We start from the raw sequence: 16303 nt of genomic DNA, 5'->3' as shown, positions 1-16303 counted from the left end.
GAGCCGGAAACCACAACTCTTATTTCCGGTCGCGGGGCAGGGTGGAACACGGAGGCGGGGACAGCCTCATTCTGAGACGAGAGGCTCCGCCTATGTTGGAGCCCGGGCCGTCTGCGCGCGCAGTTATCGAGCGGGGCGTGGTGGACCTCGCGGCTTACGTGTCCTTCGGCCTACGCTGACGTAGCACAGCACCCTGACGTCACCTTTCCCTGTGTGACGTGATGCAGAGCCTGGGCCTTAGGCCTCTTTGTCCCTCCTGACCTGGGTGTACCGGCAGGATGGCCTCGCCCCTTAGGGGCAAGTCCTCTGCCCCGCGAGTGGAAAGCACCCGCCACAAGGAGACTGTCCTCGTGGAGACGTCGTCCCACCGCGAGGAAACATCATCCCACCGCGTGGAGATTTCCTCCCGGCAGGTTCGAACGTCTTCCCGGCAGGTGGAGACGTCTCTGCGCCACCGAGAGGGGCCCTCCCTCACCCCCTCCACGAAGCGACTCCCCGGATTCCTCGAGGTGTCCTCCCAGCACGTGGAAACCTCCTCGCAGAGCAGGGAAACGTCCTCCAGCCACGTCAGGGCGTCGTCATCTCTGCGGGTGGAGACGACTGTGCACCGTGTAGAAAGCCCAGCCAGGTGGGACAAGAAAGCTGCTCGCCAGAGTGCCAAAATGGCCCGATGAAAGTGGTGCCCAAGGGCCCTGACCCTTAGCCAGGACCGAAGGGCTTCCAGTTGCCCGCCAGCCAGCTTCCAGGAGAGCCAAGCATCTTTGGTTTCATGGAATCAGCCCATAAATCAATGTAAGAAACAGACTGTGGTTTCGGGGCGCTGCCAACATGTATTGACTTTGCAGCACCTTAGACCACCCTGCTATTGACCCAGAGTACTATTTAACTTGAAGCCAGCACAGAAGGGTTTCAGACTTGCGGTACTGCATATACCCGGCCGGTGGACGTAGAGGCTCTTTGAGTCTCTGCACCAGGTAAGTTTTGTAGTCTTAGGTCCCTCTAGAATGTCTTGACCACTTGAAATTTGCGAAGAGGGACCAAACTGGCCGTGAATTCATGACCACTGGCTTGATTACATAATGCATGAAACCTACAGGGCAAAGAATTGTCTTTTGAATTACTAATTGGCCTTTATTTGTATTTCATAATAAGCTTTCGTATGTTAAGTTTTTATACACAGTACTACACCTACACTTTAAAATAGGTCAGGGGTGTTAGAAAAAAACAGGCAAACTAATTAATTAAAAAAAAAAAAATCTTGGAAGGGAAAGTGAAGAGGAAGCTGTTGACACCTGACCTGAGGGGTGAGGTTGGCGGAAGATTGTTACTGAGTATCTACTGTGTACGAGGTACTAGTCAAAGCATGTCAGCCTTAACACTGGAAAAGACTAAGATCTTCCTTTCGGGACAAGGCAGAAACAAGGCAGGAAGTAAGACGGTGTTCTCTTGTGCTCCCAGGAAGGAAAGATGTGTTGTGGTAGAGAACGGGGAGGTCCTTTAGACAATATGGTGAGGGAAAGCCTTGTTAATTGTGTGACGTTTGATCTGCGATTGTGTGGGCTCAGAGAGACTGCATTTTAGACAGAAGGAAAAGCCAACCTAAAAGGCCAGTGGGAGCAAACGGAAGATGTTTGTGGAACAGAGACCAGTTAGTTAGTATATGAGAGTGTAGTCAAAAAAAAAAAAAAAAAGAGGAAGATGCCAGTTCATACAGTTTCTTGGAAATCATAGTGAAGAGTTTGAATTTTATTCTGAGATCATCAAAAAAATGACGCAAGGGAGTAAAGTGCATGATGCAGTTTACATTTTAAAGCCATCTTTTCATCGCTGATGTGGCGGTACCCCAGTTGGGAGTGAGTTTGTCTCCTGAGATAGCTGACAGAGGCATGTGTGCTTGGAGGCAGCATGGAAGGTGCTAATGCTAGCGTAAGTGCCTAGAAGCCCGGGATGCTGCTAACACCCTGCGCTGTATCACAAAGCATCTCTGTGCTGCGAAAATCAGTAGTGGCGAAGTTGAGAAACATTGAAGGTTCTAGTAACTTTGCTAGAGCTTGGTCCACTGAGCAAACCCCTCACTTCTGCATAGCAGGATTGTGGGAAGCCTGAAAAACAGTAATGGAAGTGTGGCAATAGTACCTTCTGGTGAGGAGCAGAGCCAGAGCTCACAGAGGAAGAGGATGTGTTGCTCTGTAGGGAGCCCTCCACATCGCTTCACTAATGTATGTGCTATTTGCCCCTAGAACAGAAGACTGCAAACGACCCTGATTAAGCAGGACTCCTTGTGACTTAAGAGTGCTTGCTACTTCCAGGCACTTTTTTAATCCCAGGGGTGCATTGGGTTATCCCCTAGAATGGGGGCTTAGGTTAGAAGAACTGTCTTAACTGTTATAGATGCTGTAACCACCACTACCCCGAGGCTGCCCTGATACCTCTCTACCTCATCAAACTGCTATTAACAAAGAGCCTTTGGAATGTCAGGCTCTTCCAGCGAACTAATTCTTTTTAACATGCCCAACTGTGCCCTAAATACAAATGAACAGAGTTGCTTCTCTAGCAGTGCTCCTTATTACAAAAGTGTCTAGTGTAACAAACTAAATCAAAGGTTTATAAAGAAACATTTATTACTGTATCGTCTTTCATTTCTAGCTGGAAATAATGTCAGAAATGTGTTTGTCCTTCCACACTTGTCTCCATTAACAAAGATTCTTGCTTCTGTTTCCTCTTTTAGTAGTATCTGGAAGACTGGCTGAATGTGACCTGGAAAAGCCAGACACCTGACTTCTATCTAGATCACTGATGCTTCAGGAAAGGCACAGGATCCTGCTAGATTCTCTTGTTGTCGTCTCTTAAAAGAAATTTTTATCTAGGTTTCTTCTTCCACGTTCCACTTATTCATGTTTCAAAGCTGGAATGGAAAGAGAGATGCATAGAGCAAGAAGGTGCCAAAGAAGTAATAGATATGATAAGTCCATATTTGCCATAATACTATATTATACATTCCACAACTTCAAAATGACACCGTGTGTTGAAGGTAATTGTTAATGTACCTGTTGTACTTTGTAAATGCATGTTAGTGTTAGCCATGCTGTGTGTCGTCTTCACATTGTTCTCTACAGGAAATAGTGCTGCTGTACCTGGCACATGTCATACAACGTTAAAGACAATAAGTAACAATAATGAACGAAGAGCAGTGGTCTCCATTTGCAGTCAAGAAAGCCTTTCATGGCACAATCTTAAAATTGGGTTTATTATGCTAGGTAATAGTTGTGTACAACTTGCCTTCAGTTGTACCAGTCAGGTTAGTTTGAAAAACTAAATAAATGCAAATTCTTGGAAAGAGGTCTTCAGAATATTTAGAAATTGGAGGGGGGGGGAATTATTCCTTCAAATGTTCTTTTCAGCCTCTCTGTGGACATAAATCGCAGGTCTAATAAGCAGTGTGAAGCTGACCCATACCTCATCAATGCTCAGTTTTTTCTCTCCACATTTCACTGGATACTTTGTATCGCATTTGTTTTCCTGTTTATCCTAGTCTTTTTTCTGGCAACATTCTATCTATCCTAAATGCCATCCAGTGTGATATTTAAATATTTTTTAAAATTTCATTTACAGTTTTTATCTCTAATAGTTCAATGTGGGTCTTTTAAATTACCTTCCAAACATAAATAATTTTCTCTACACATTCCTTTTTTTATGTTCTTGGCATGTTTGGCCTGCCCTGTCGTTACTCAGATATATACAGTTTTGTTTTTTACGTATCCTCATTTAGTTCTGCCATCTGTATAATCTCTGGGACAGTGTCTATTGATAGATTTTTCTCCTCATTATAAGTTATAGTTTGTGGTTGTCACTTTTCATGTCTGGTTATTTTTATTTGTATGCCAGGCATAGTAAATTTTAATTTTATTGAGTGTTCTATAGTTTTCCTATTCTTACAGTTCTTGAACTTTGGTCTAGTCATTTGAAAGTTATTAACAAGCTGTTGTTGTTTGTATCTACTTTTAAGCTGTTTTGTGAGTTCTTGATTTGATGAATGGTTAATGTTCTCTGAGGCAAAAACTTTGTGTCTCTGTATATCCCCAATTTAGGAGATTTTCTTCTCTGGCTTGGGGGAACAATCCCTGTTCTCGGTGCAGGTGAGCTGGAGTTTCCTTCCCTCGAGCAATTTCCTTAGACATGCGATGATCAGTACTCGGGTTGATTTCTTCAACTATTCCAGGCCAGAGGGAAGCCTGTTACTCCACTCTGCCTGGAATCCTCTTTCTTATTAAATACAGATTTTGCTGAAGTTTAATGTTACCATTTCATTTCTAGGCAGCAGAAAATTCAGGTGGGATTGCTAACAAGTGGTTAGGGTATCATAGCCCAGGGATGGAGCGCATCAGTCTCTGAGATGGACACAATGGCTATATTGACCTGCTCTCTCTTTCATTTTCAAAACAGAACGACACTTTGTAGCCCAAGCAGACCTTGAACCTTGGTATTCTGTTTCCACCATCTGAGTGCTGGGATTACATGTATGTGCCGCCTTGCCTAGTTCGTTGTGTCTCTGAGAGGAGATGGCAATAACATTTTTCTTGTGAGAAATGGTTACATTGTTATAAGTAGAAAAAGATTAGGAGGGTATGAGATTTTAAATATAAATGCTTTATTATTACTATCAGTTGTACCAGTTAAGAGTTTACTCTTGGCTGCAAATCCAGGCAAATTTCTTCTTTACCTGTGATTTTTGCTATTCTGCCACAAGGGGGCGCTGTAAGATGCATTCCCTCTAGAGGACCAGGGACACTTCCTGCCTGGGGCCCTCACAGTGCCTCTGTAGGCTTCCTGTGAAGTCCCTGAAACCAGCCACACTGAACCCTGGCAGTTGCAGTGCCATTCCCTTAGCGGCAGCTGAATATAATTTAATGAAAAGTAGAAAATTTTTCCGTGCTCCCCTATCCAGCCTTCTTTTATCCCAATCATCCTGTTTCCCCAAGTTCCCCCCATCCTCCCCTTCTTAATTTTCTCTCCCCATCTCCCCTTACCCCCACCCCACCCCACCCACAAGATCCCACTTTTCTCCCCGGCAATTTTGTCTACTTCCCATAGCCAAGAGGACAACTATATGTTTTTCCTTGGGTTCACCTTCTTATTTAGCTTCTTTAGGTTCACCAATTGTAGACTCCGTGACCCGTATTTATGGCTAGAAACCAATTATGAGTGAGTACATCCCATGTTCATCTTTTTGGGTCTGGGTTACCTCACTCAGGATAGTGTTTTCTATTTCCATCCATTTGCACGCAAAATTCGAGAAATCATTGTTTTTTACCGCAGCGTAGTACTCTAATGTGTATATATTCCACACTTTCTTCATCCATTCTTCCATTGAAGGACATCTAGGTTGTTTCCAGGCTCTGGCTATTACAAATAATACTGCTATGAACATAGTTGAACAAATGCTTTTGTCATATGATCGGGCATCTTGAATTTAAATTTTCTATTTGAAGAACCCATTTTATTAAACATAGCTGATCATTTGTTCTCAGAAGTTTGAGTTTCAACTCTACAGGGGTCCTCTGAATGTCTCAGCTTTAGTAGGTCCAGTCTCTGCTCTCCTGTCTGCTACTGAGCACACAGATCCCCTCCCTCCCTTCCTGTCTGAATTGCCTGTTCATAGCCTTTGCTCATTCTTTTCAGTTTTTCTTAGTGATTTGTTTATGAATACTAAATATTTTAGCTTGTTTATGAATACTAAATATTTTAGTTCAGATTTTATTTGCATTATATACATATTCTTTTTAAAAAATAAAAACTTATTTATGTATATATATGTTTATGGAACTGTATGCTGTGTGTGTACTGATGCCCATGGAGGCCAGAAAAGAGAGTGGGATTCGTGGAGCTGGAGTTTCAGGTGGTTGTGAACTGCCTGATATGGATGCTGGGAACCAAACTGTCCCATGTAAGAACACCACTCAGCCACTGAGCCATCTCTCCAGCCCCTACACGCATATTCTTAAAGTTTAGGGAACACTTCCCTCTTTGAATTTTAACTCTCTCTCTCTTTTCCCTTCCCTCCCTCCCTCTCTTTAATCTTGGGTTGTTTTTTTTTTTTTTTTTTTTTATTGATTGTGGTTATGAGTTTTGTGTTTGTGTTGTTGTGGGGTTTTGTTTGTTTGTTTTCCGAGACAGGAATTTTCTGTGTAGTCCTGGTTGTCCTGGAACTTGCTCTGTAGACTAGGTTAGCCTCAAACTTAGAGATTCACCTATCTCTACCTCTGAAGTGCTGGGATTAAAGGCATGCGCCACAACCCAGCTCTCTCTTTAAAAACAGGAGCCAGTTTCTCATCTCCCACTGTGTGCCTTTATGTTGCCTGATTTCCTTCTTTGGATTCATTTCATGATTGGCAGCCGCGTTTCTGTCTTCCTAAACTGACCTACCAGGAATACTGCCCCAGTGATTTTTAACCTTCAAGTCAAAACTATTAAAGACTGGAGAAATCAATTTAGTGGGTCATAGTATTTTTAAAAACAAGGGAGCTGGAGAGATGGCTCAGATGTAGACAGAGTGATTAAGAACACCTACTGCTCTTACAGAGGACCCCAGTTTAGTTCCGAGCACCCAGGTTGGGTACTCTCAATGGCTTGTAACTCTAGCATCATGGGGTCTGTCACCCTTTCCCTGCCTCCTTGGGCACTTGCACACACACACACACACACACACACACACAGAGAGAGAGAGAGAGAGAGAGAGAGAGAGAGAGAGAGAGAGAGAGAGAATATTTTTTTAAATTAAACAAGACTGGTGAGATGGCTCAGCAGGTAGAAGATGAGTAAGCCTGATAGGTTGTGGTCCCACCACCAGGACCCATGGTAGGAGGGGAACAGGAAAGCTGTCCTCTGACTTCCAAACAGACACTAGCACTAGTGCATCCATCCTTAGAGTTACCATATATGCGTACAGTAATAATAGGAAATAAAATCTAACTTAGAACACATCGCATTGCTTATGAGAGACGGAGGGAGGCCAGGCCTGGACATTTTACTTGGCCCGGAGTTGGAGTTTTTACTACGGTGTTGCAGCAAGGAAACAATGGACGTTGAAGCCCATCTAACAAGTGTCTGATAAGTCCATTTGACAGAGAGTGGACAGTGAGACATCATCATTAACCTAAATAAAAGGAAACAAGAAGTCTAGTTAAGGATTGGGAGACCTGTTGGCTTTAAGGGCCATTTATTCACAAGGTTGATATGAACTGAATACTGGTGAATGGTTTCCCAGAAGAGGGCTTGGCCCCAGTAAAGTCCATCAGAAAATTGTTCAGTGTTTGGTTGGAACTATAATTGAGTCCCCAGGTGAGGTCTGTGGTTTGTGTTTATACAACATCCCTGCCCCACCCATGTGTGGACAGTGTTTTACAGTCTAAAGACATGTCAACAAAACTTGTGTGTCCGAACATATATGTTACTGTCAAAGAGGCATGATAATCACTATGCCTCCCCCCACTTTGTTTTTAGAGACTGCTCTCACTGAGGGGGCAGACTGTTCAGCCGGCCACTACCTCCTGAATGCACCATCGTGCCTGGCAGCCAGTCTGTTCAAGGGCTCAAGAATTCTTTAGAGCTGAGAACTGTTTGAGAGCTTAAGGATTCCATGGGTGCTTGCACCTGCCATTGTCTGGAGAAAACTTACCCGTTTTTGCAGGCACTTGGTGCGATTCCTCTGGATACCCTCACAGATTCACCTGCATATCTGTTAAGAAATCATCCACCCCAGGTCTACTCTGTGCTTCATAAGATTTCTTTTATAAACGGATCCTGGTCCTAAAATAAAAAAATCAAAAATCGTCAAGCTACTCTGCTCCCTTTGTTCCCCAGTCACACAGCACTTGGGTCATCTGTAGGGCTCTCTCCCCATTCATCAGCAGAGTTCACCGGTGGAAACACATATTTAATGTCAATGGCCTGTCCATATTGTTCTTTAAAAAGGCCATAAGAGAAGGACTTAAAGCTCCTTAGCGTGTGTTCAAACCTAAGGCTACTTCATCCATTAGTTAAGACAGGCTGTAATCTGAGGGCTTCTGAGTTTGCCAAGGACCTACAGAAGAAAGTCAGGGCCTGAAAAACTCATTGGTTTCGGAGTAAGGACAAAAATGGAAGTAGTAAATCTCAGTGTGAATCAGGTCTATCATGCATCATGGGACAAATCAGAACCTCTGAAAATGACGATGCACAGAACTTTTCAGTGTCTGTACAGACATTTGGGCAGTTCTGTGGATAAGTGAATCCACCTATAGGTGGCGCACTTCCCCCACTGTGGACAAAATCCCTAGTTCTCCAGCTGAGGCGTGGAATTAGAAAGCCCAGAAACTTTTTTTTTTTTTTTTGCATATAATTTTGATAGTTTTTGTTTTAGTTTGTCTTTGATAAAAAACCAGCTTGCCCTCAACATTGTGATCTCACCAGTATTTTATGTAGGCCAGAGTGGGCATTTAAAAGGTTTAAGTTCATTGATTTAAAGGAAGGATAGTCTGAATGCATGAGCAGCAAGCTTGGGTGTGACTGAAGGCCTGGTGCACACCAAGGTTGGGAAGCTCAGTCAGGACTCGCTGGAAGGCTGAACCAGTGTTTTCAGATTCCACTGGATACAGAAGTTTAATGTAACTAGCATTTTCTTCTTGTTCATGAGGTAAAATACAAAAACCACAGTATATCAGAGTTCTCCTCATAGTGAAATTGTCAGTTGTTTGTATAGAGTCCCAGGGTAGAGTACATCTCTACTGAGAACGACCGTCAAAAGTCGCGGAGAAAAGGACATTGCTGAGGTCTCCCTGGCTGAGTAGCATCCAAAGCCAGCTCACTTAGTGCCATACAGACAATGGACAGCAGAGGTCAGCCAGTCCCTGCAGCTGCAAAGGTTACACTTCGGAACAGCAGAAACTAGGAGGGGGTGCCACGCAGGCAAGGTCCTGTGATGGAGACTCGGACCATGGCTGTGTTCATCTTGGAAAATCAAAGCACCACTGGGCATGGCCTTGTGGACTCAAAGGACTCTTTCTGTCCTCTCTGGTTGTGGGGATATTTTGACACTCGCAGCAGACTGTCTACTGAGCTCTGGCACTGCCTCAGGCATTGCTGAAAGCACCCAGGCCTTCCTCCGGTCTGGATGAGGTAGGTCAGGAGACTAGGGGTCAAGAGGTTGAGTTATGTTACCCCAGCATTCCTGGCCGGGAAGAAGCGCCAGAATGTGGGCAGCCTCCTCTGGAATGGTGCCCTTAAACACCAGCTGTTGCTGCCTAAGGACCGGTTGCCTAGCGCTCTGCAGTGCACCGGAGGAACCTTGGAGGTCATCAGAAGAGCAGGGGACGGTCAATTCTAAGACAGAAAGGCCAGACTGGTGCTTTGTTCTGCTGTGAGAAGGGCTTCAAGAGCTAGAATCAAAGGGTAAGAAACTACAAAATGACACATTGGGCTCAGAAAAAAAAAAAAGGAAGGGTTTTTCAACATAATATAAAGCCTTAAATCTACAGGTAGACCTAGATTGCAGTCCTCCTCAGAAACCCATGGAAACCCCTGCTTAGGACCCCAGTGGAAGTCAGAATCATAAAGAAAACTGTTGAACTCGAGTCCAGCTTAGATGTCCTGGGCCACTGCCCCCACCTGCTATAGTTAGTTCTTGCCATGAGGCCTTTAGTTCTGTGTGTGTGTGTGTGTGTGTGTGTGTGTGTGTGTGTGTGTGTGTTCTGCTTCTTTACACTACTCAGGTGTTACACCACTTAGCTTTGCCACCTACGGCAGTTTGAGTAAGAGGTCCTCCATAGTCTGCAGCACTGAACACTTGGTCTCCAGCTGGTGGTGCTGTCTGGGAGCTGCGGCCTTGCTGCTAGGAGTACATCACTGGGAGGTGGGCTTTGCGATTTCAAAGACTCTGGCTGTTCCAGTCCCTCTCTGCTTCCTGCCTGTGGGTTAAGATATGAGCTCTCAGCTGGGCAGTGGTGGTACATACCTTTAATCCCAGCACTTGAAAGGCAGAGGCAGGCGGATCTCTGTGAGTTCAAGGCCAGCCTGGTTTACAAGAGCTAGTTTCAGGGCAGGCACCAAAGCTACAGAGAAACCCTGTCTCGAAAAAATACCAGGGGGCGGGGAGAAACACCATGTCTCAAAAATTAAAAAAAAAAAAAAAGATGAGCGCTCAACTTCTGTTCTTAGCATCCAGCTCTTGCCCCCATGCCTCTCATTCCCCCATCATGAACTCTAGCCCTCTGGAACCATAAGCTCAAACTCTTCTTTCTGTAAGTTTCCTTGTCATGGTGTTTTAACACAGCAGCAAGAAGGTGACTAAGATACCATTGAAATGTCTCCTGATGAAATCTATGCCAATTTCCCCGCAGTCGTACACTGTGACTCCTGTCTTTCTCCACAACAGTCTTTCTGTCACAACAAGCGGTTACATCACTCAGAGCAATCACGGCTGTCTTACACTGCCCACAGAAGGGCAACAGCTTTAACTTTTTCACCGTGTACCCCTCAAACCTGTAATGGTACTCGGCACCCAGCAGCTGTGCTATGGACGGACCTGGACGTGGTCCCCGGCTGAGGAATGAGCAGATGAGTCAGTGAGTGAAGAATGAATGACCGAGGTGAATTCAGAGTCCTAGGAGTCTGGACACAGAGACTGATGCCGACTCTGCTCCATCCAGGGCCAGATTGACTGGCTCAAGGGCAGAGTCAAGGGAGACCCCAGTAGACTTACACTTGCCCCAGGCCTGCTGTATTCCTTGTGTGAGACAGACTGCCGTTCCTGCAGGCCCTGTTTCAGTTTCATCTCCCCGGGGAGCCCGCCCCAGCCCTCTACCCCGAAGTCCCCTCTTGGTATTTGCACTCCCCACCATGACCATCTCTGTTGCGGCCTCCATGTGCACGCTCCATACTTTCCCTTCCTTGTTTGTCCCTGTCTCTTCCATGACACTGAAGGCACCAGGAGCAGGGGCCGTCATAAAGCCTCTTTGTGTCCAGAGGATAACCCTGGACCGAATGAACAAGGTTGGCTTGTCCGGACCTGGACGCGGTTACTGGCTGTTCCTGGCCTCTGTGTGGTGGGACATCCCTTGGCAGAGAAAAGGACTCGAGGGGTGCAGCATCCCCTGTGCATGATTAGTGCCCGTTTGGAAGGCACTGCACAAAGAGGGCATTGTCTGCTGGCTTGCTCCTTCACATATGGCACGGCCTTGTCCCTCGGCCTGCTCATTCACCCAGTTTGTTGAATTCTCCCTGACTGCCAGCTCCTGTGATGGGCACCAGGGACAGGGAGAAAACCCAGAACTGATGACTCAGGTGCAGAGTCAGACTTGCCTAATGTTAAGTCATCTCAGGCCAAGAGAGGTGACCCCAAGATCCCTCCTCTTTGATCTCCAGTGCCTAAGCTGTCTTCACCCCCATGATGCTCCAGCCAGGAATCCAGACAGCAGCCAACTTTGACAGACTGCTGTGCTTGCACAGAGTAAACGCCTTAGGACCTGGAAACCACCTTAGCCCTTAACTGAAGACCTGCCTCCACCATCCCTTATCTTTTCTGGTTTGGCCTTTCCAGATATGACTCACAGAGCCCCTCTCCAAATCCCTAGGGCAGCCACATGAAGCAAGCGAGGTGGGCAGGCTCTGCTGACGCAGTACCCAGCCCACCCCAGCCTGAGGTCTGTGGATTAGGCTTCAAGATCACCTAGGGCAGTTCCAGACAGGGAGTGGCAGGGCAGGCTGAGTACGGCAAGGGTGGGATGACTGGCCGACCAGTTGGGCAGCCAGAATCCAGGACCTCAGCAGGGTGGGGCTGCTAAGGCTTTCCAAGCAGCATTTATGTAACTTCATTTTAATCTATAGGTGTTTTTATCTTCACATAAGAATCCTGATAGTGTAATCAATTAATTTTATTACCTATTTTTAAAAATAGTTGTGCCAAATGTGGCTGCTAATGGCCAGTCCTGAGAAGACTAAGGTAGAGGGATTCCAAGTTCAAGGACAGCCTGGGCTACACAGTGAAACCCCGTCTCAAAACAAAGAGATTTATAGCACTGTGCTCTAGTCCACTGGGTGCAGCAGATAACCCTGGCTGGTCATCTTTATGTACAAAGCATTTATTATCCTGCTGAATTACTTCCTTGCAACACATTCCCAGGAGCGAAATTAAGATGGGAAAAAGGTATGAGCAGTTTAATAGCCCCGGAGCCCTAAAGGGCTGTGCTAATTCACACTTGAGCTGGCAGTATGTTTAGATTGGTTTTACCATATAAGCAGCATGCACTGTTATAACTTTGCTAATGTTCGCTAATTTAGTGGGTGTAAAACGGCACATCAAGGTTCCCCTAATTTGCCTGATTATAGTGACGGCGAGCCTGCCTGTAGGTGCTAATATAAGAGTCTCAGTGACAGCTCCCCACAGCTGCTCAGCCACTCTGGCCCGTGTCTCCATATCGCTGTCAGTGTCTTTATGCTCCTTCTTAAGCCTTCCTGTCTCCAACTCGCAGCTCCTTCTCTGGGTTATTATAACCAGCCAGGGCTGTGGCCCCTTCATAGAGGTCCCAGGCAAGTCCTGCTCATCTGCAAGCTAGCCCCGGGCACAGTGCTTTATCCTAGAGAACTACACCTCCAAAGTCCAATGGTGCCCATCTTTTCACCAGGGCCTCAACAAGGACCCTTTTCATTTGTCCAGGTGGCCTCACCTGAGTTGAACTTGTAGCTTAGAGTCAGTAGCACTAAAGTCTAAGAAGTAGCTAGGAGTGGCCAGACTGTCCTTTAGTGACCCTCTCCAATGTGGTATCCTAAGTGCCACACCTCAAGGCAACCTGCCAAATGGGGTTTCATGTCTGGGCAGCTGGAAATCTGTGGTCTAAAAGAGTTAAGGAGTGGGTCCCACAGAGTTCAGATGTGTAGACAACAGAGAATTCCATAGAGGTGACAGTGGCTCCGTCACTCCAACCCACACCTCACCTAAAGTTTTAGAAAGAACTCAGCCTTCAAGCAGAAAACCCATTTGGCACCAGGCAGACAGCAGGCCACCAGCAGTACCCTATGGAACAGCAGGGCCAGGTCTGGACTCTTGCCACTTCCTGCCTTCTGATGGCACCAGGATTTCAGACAACATTAAGACAGTGGATGTCTTAATGATGACAGAAGTGTGTACAGATGCATATAGTGAATGCCCATGGAGGACAAAGAGCTGCCCCCTGGCGGTTCACCTGCCACTGGTACCCACCTGCCTCTGGTAGCCCACCTGCCCTGGTAGCCCACCTGCCCCTGGTAGCCCGCCTGACCCTGGCAGTCCACCTGCCCCCCGGCAGCTAGTCCACAGAGGCAAGTGAGTCTAGAGAGTTCAAGCCTCTGCAAAACTCCCAGACCCACAAGTGGCCCAAAGCACCAGAACCACAGACATGGAAGTCAGGCAGGACAACCCTCAAGTGCCACTTCCTCACTTTAATTGATAACAGCTTTTTTAAAAAATGTTACTCAACAAACATATGCCCATTTCTAGGATGTTTGAAAAAAATATCAAAAATTATAAAGAAAATAAATACCAAGCCTTTCTCCACTCATGCAAGGAGTGGAGCCTTTCTGGGTCCATCTCACTCCTTGCTGATACTGTCTAGCATGGACAGTTTGCTGTCTGCCTTCTTGCTTTAGATTATGAGCACCTGAACTCATACAAGGAACGGGGAAATGTCCTTCATGAACACTGTCAGGGACTGCATAACAGCCTTTTGAAGGGACATCCCTGAATTATTTCACTGACAATTACATTAGTAAGTATGGAGCATAGTATGTATGTCGACATTTTTATAAGTCATATTTATTTTCTTCCACAGTTTGGCTCTCTCTCTCTCTCCATATATATATATATATATATGCATATATATGTATATATATGTGTGTATGTATTTATAGATATGTGTAGATATTCTGTAAGACTCTGCACATTTCAGCATTGCTTTCCTGGGTGGTTGAATTCACATGTGTCCACCCCACACCACCAATGATACCAAGAAATGTTTGTTATTTGGAAGTCTGTAAGTCTATTGCCTTCTTTTAGAAAAAGACTTATTTTTATTTATTTGTGTGTGTGTGTGTGTGTGTGTGTCTATGTCTGTGTATTTTGGTCATTTGTGGGGGATGTGACTGTGTGGTGACTGGAGGCAGAAGGCGGCTTTGGGTCCTCGTGCTAAAGCTCGACTTGCAGGTGAAGCACCAGATGTGGGTGCTAGGAAGCAAAATTAGGCCCAAAACAGTATGTGCTCTTGACCCCTGAGCCATCTCGCCAGCCCCTAGTATCTTCTTTTGATTCTGGTCAACGGAAGCTTGGATAAAGAAATTCCTAAGGGACATACCGAAGGCCATTCTGGGAGTGGGACATCTCCTGGCTTTGAGACATGGCTGTGCTCTCTAGGCAGAGAGGCGGACAAAGCACTGGAGTTAAATAACCTATCCAGGCCCACATCACACACACAAGGAGCAGTTATTGTCTGCTCCCATGCTGTGGAAATCCAGGGCCCTCACCTCACTCACCTTTCACTTCTGTTCTCAAGTAGGGGGGAAGTCAAGGAGAAACTTGGACTTGAGTCTGCCCTGCCTATCCGGGGCACCATTAATAGATTTTTAAGTCTCGAGGGCAAATTTCACAAAGATGCTTCGGATAGGCTGGCTCAGAGAAGCCTGGAGACAGGGAGAGGGATGACATACAAAGAATGCAATCAACAGGAAGGACTGGCATGGGTGGATGCATGTGCATGTGTGGCTGGGCAGGGGGCAGTGAAGAAGTCTAAGGGTCTGGGGAGGCCTCCCACAGAGCCCTCTTCACCATTTTTATCTACTACACGTCAGGCAAAACCTATGCCAACTGCCAAAGACTCCACCTCAACTCTAGAAAATAAGAGAGAGGACGGTATGGATTACGTTATATTTAAAACAAGCCCACACAATGCCTGTAATTTTTTATTCTGACTCCGTAATTACAGCCCGAGACCAGCCAGATCACAGTTATCCCCACCCCGACCCGCTGTTGGGACACATTGAATTAGAGGGTTTGCTGCCCTTTGAGAGTCTATTTTAGATGCCCTATACTGGCAGGTAACAGGCCTTTCACAAGGCCCATCTTGTTGGAGCCCCTCCCAGGCAGCCTGCTCAAAAGGCCAAGTCAGCAACAGTTTCTGAGAAGGCAACCTAAGGTGGGGAGCAGCTGGGATGCTGTGGTATTGCCCAAACCCATCCCTGGGCCTCAGGTCTGAGTGTAGGGCCTGAAGCATCAAAGCGAGCATGGGAGCAGACCTGGGTCAAGTCCAACCTAGAGGCTCTGCCCTCTGGAAGATTCCAGAATGCTGCTCAATTTGAGCCCCTGTTCTGGATCTGATGGATGGATGAGCCACTGCCTGGCTGATGGATATAGTTGCTAGAAGCAGGCTCTTGTTTCCCAAAGAGACCAACTTCAGAAAAGAAAGGAGGAAAGAAAGAAGGGAGAGATGGAAGCATGGGAGAAAGGAGAGGGGGAGGAAAATCTAAAGAGCATGACATAGCCACTTATACGGATAACCCCTGCCACCAACCATGCCTGGGCCAACTAACATTCCCCTACCTCACCCTCCCAGTAGATCAGCCCCGTGATGATACCTCAGACAGAGCCAAGGTGGGATCGGCCTCCCTGGATATGAACCTGTACCACCAGTGGGTGTCAGAGAGGCCCTTCCAGGCTGAGTCCAGCCTCCTGGCAGCCCTTTGGGGAAGATAGAATGACACCATCTATCCAAAGATGCAGATGTGTCTCCAAGACACTGTGCATAGCCTTCTAATTCCCTCACATCATTCTGCCAGGTTACTGTATCCAGGGTCAACACAACTTCCATTTTAGACAAGAGGACATAAAGTTCAAAGACGTGAAATGGCACCGTTAAATGCCATCCACCTCATAAGGAGAGAGATCTAGAACCAGCAGTCAGAACACCACAGACCACAAAACTGGCCTGAAACCTCTGGGTCTGACCCAACAACCCCTTGGCTGCTCCCATGCCCTTGCTAAGCACTTGGACCTGAGGAAGCCTAGCACAGGACCTCAGATGACTTCTCCTGGAGCACCCCCACCGAGCCAGGTTCCATAGACCCTTGACATGGCCCTCCGTAGACCGATGGCTCCCTCCCTCTCTCTTCCTTGATGCATCCTGCATGTAGTCCTAGTTTTGCCATGAAGATAGAATAGCTATCTTCTCCTAGACTTCTCAAGACATGGTTTGAGTCTTCTCTCTCTGTTACTAGGCCATACATGGCCCACAGGCAGATGCTTCCC

General features: G+C 46.4%; 1 protein-coding gene across 5 annotated transcripts; it reads left to right on the top strand.

Moving 5' to 3' along the window:
* Position 1: 1 nt before the first annotated feature.
* Positions 2 to 7779, top strand: CUNH17orf100 (chromosome unknown C17orf100 homolog). 5 transcript variants are annotated; one of them, XM_041664931.1, is made up of 4 exons: positions 2 to 974; positions 2729 to 3031; positions 4089 to 4136; positions 4444 to 4988. In XM_041664931.1, the coding sequence occupies exon 1, from the start codon at positions 279 to 281 to the stop codon at positions 672 to 674; it is 396 nt and encodes a 131-aa protein (XP_041520865.1). In that variant the 5' UTR covers positions 2 to 278; the 3' UTR covers positions 675 to 974; positions 2729 to 3031; positions 4089 to 4136; positions 4444 to 4988. The 5 variants fall into 5 exon arrangements, with proteins under 5 accessions (XP_041520865.1, XP_041520864.1, XP_041520863.1 ...); XM_041664930.1 differs by lacking the exon at positions 4444 to 4988 and adding an exon at positions 7501 to 7779 and having other exon boundaries at positions 2729 to 4136; XM_041664929.1 differs by having other exon boundaries at positions 4089 to 4988.
* Positions 7780 to 16303: the final 8524 nt, after the last annotated feature.

Source organism: Microtus oregoni, unplaced genomic scaffold (assembly GCF_018167655.1).
Source record: "Microtus oregoni isolate MIOR12 unplaced genomic scaffold, Mior012 000015F_ref0000493, whole genome shotgun sequence".
NCBI classification, from domain to species: Eukaryota; Metazoa; Chordata; class Mammalia; order Rodentia; family Cricetidae; genus Microtus; species Microtus oregoni.
The sequence above is the reverse complement of the archived record's forward strand: the minus strand, read 5'-3'. Positions and strand labels throughout refer to the sequence as shown.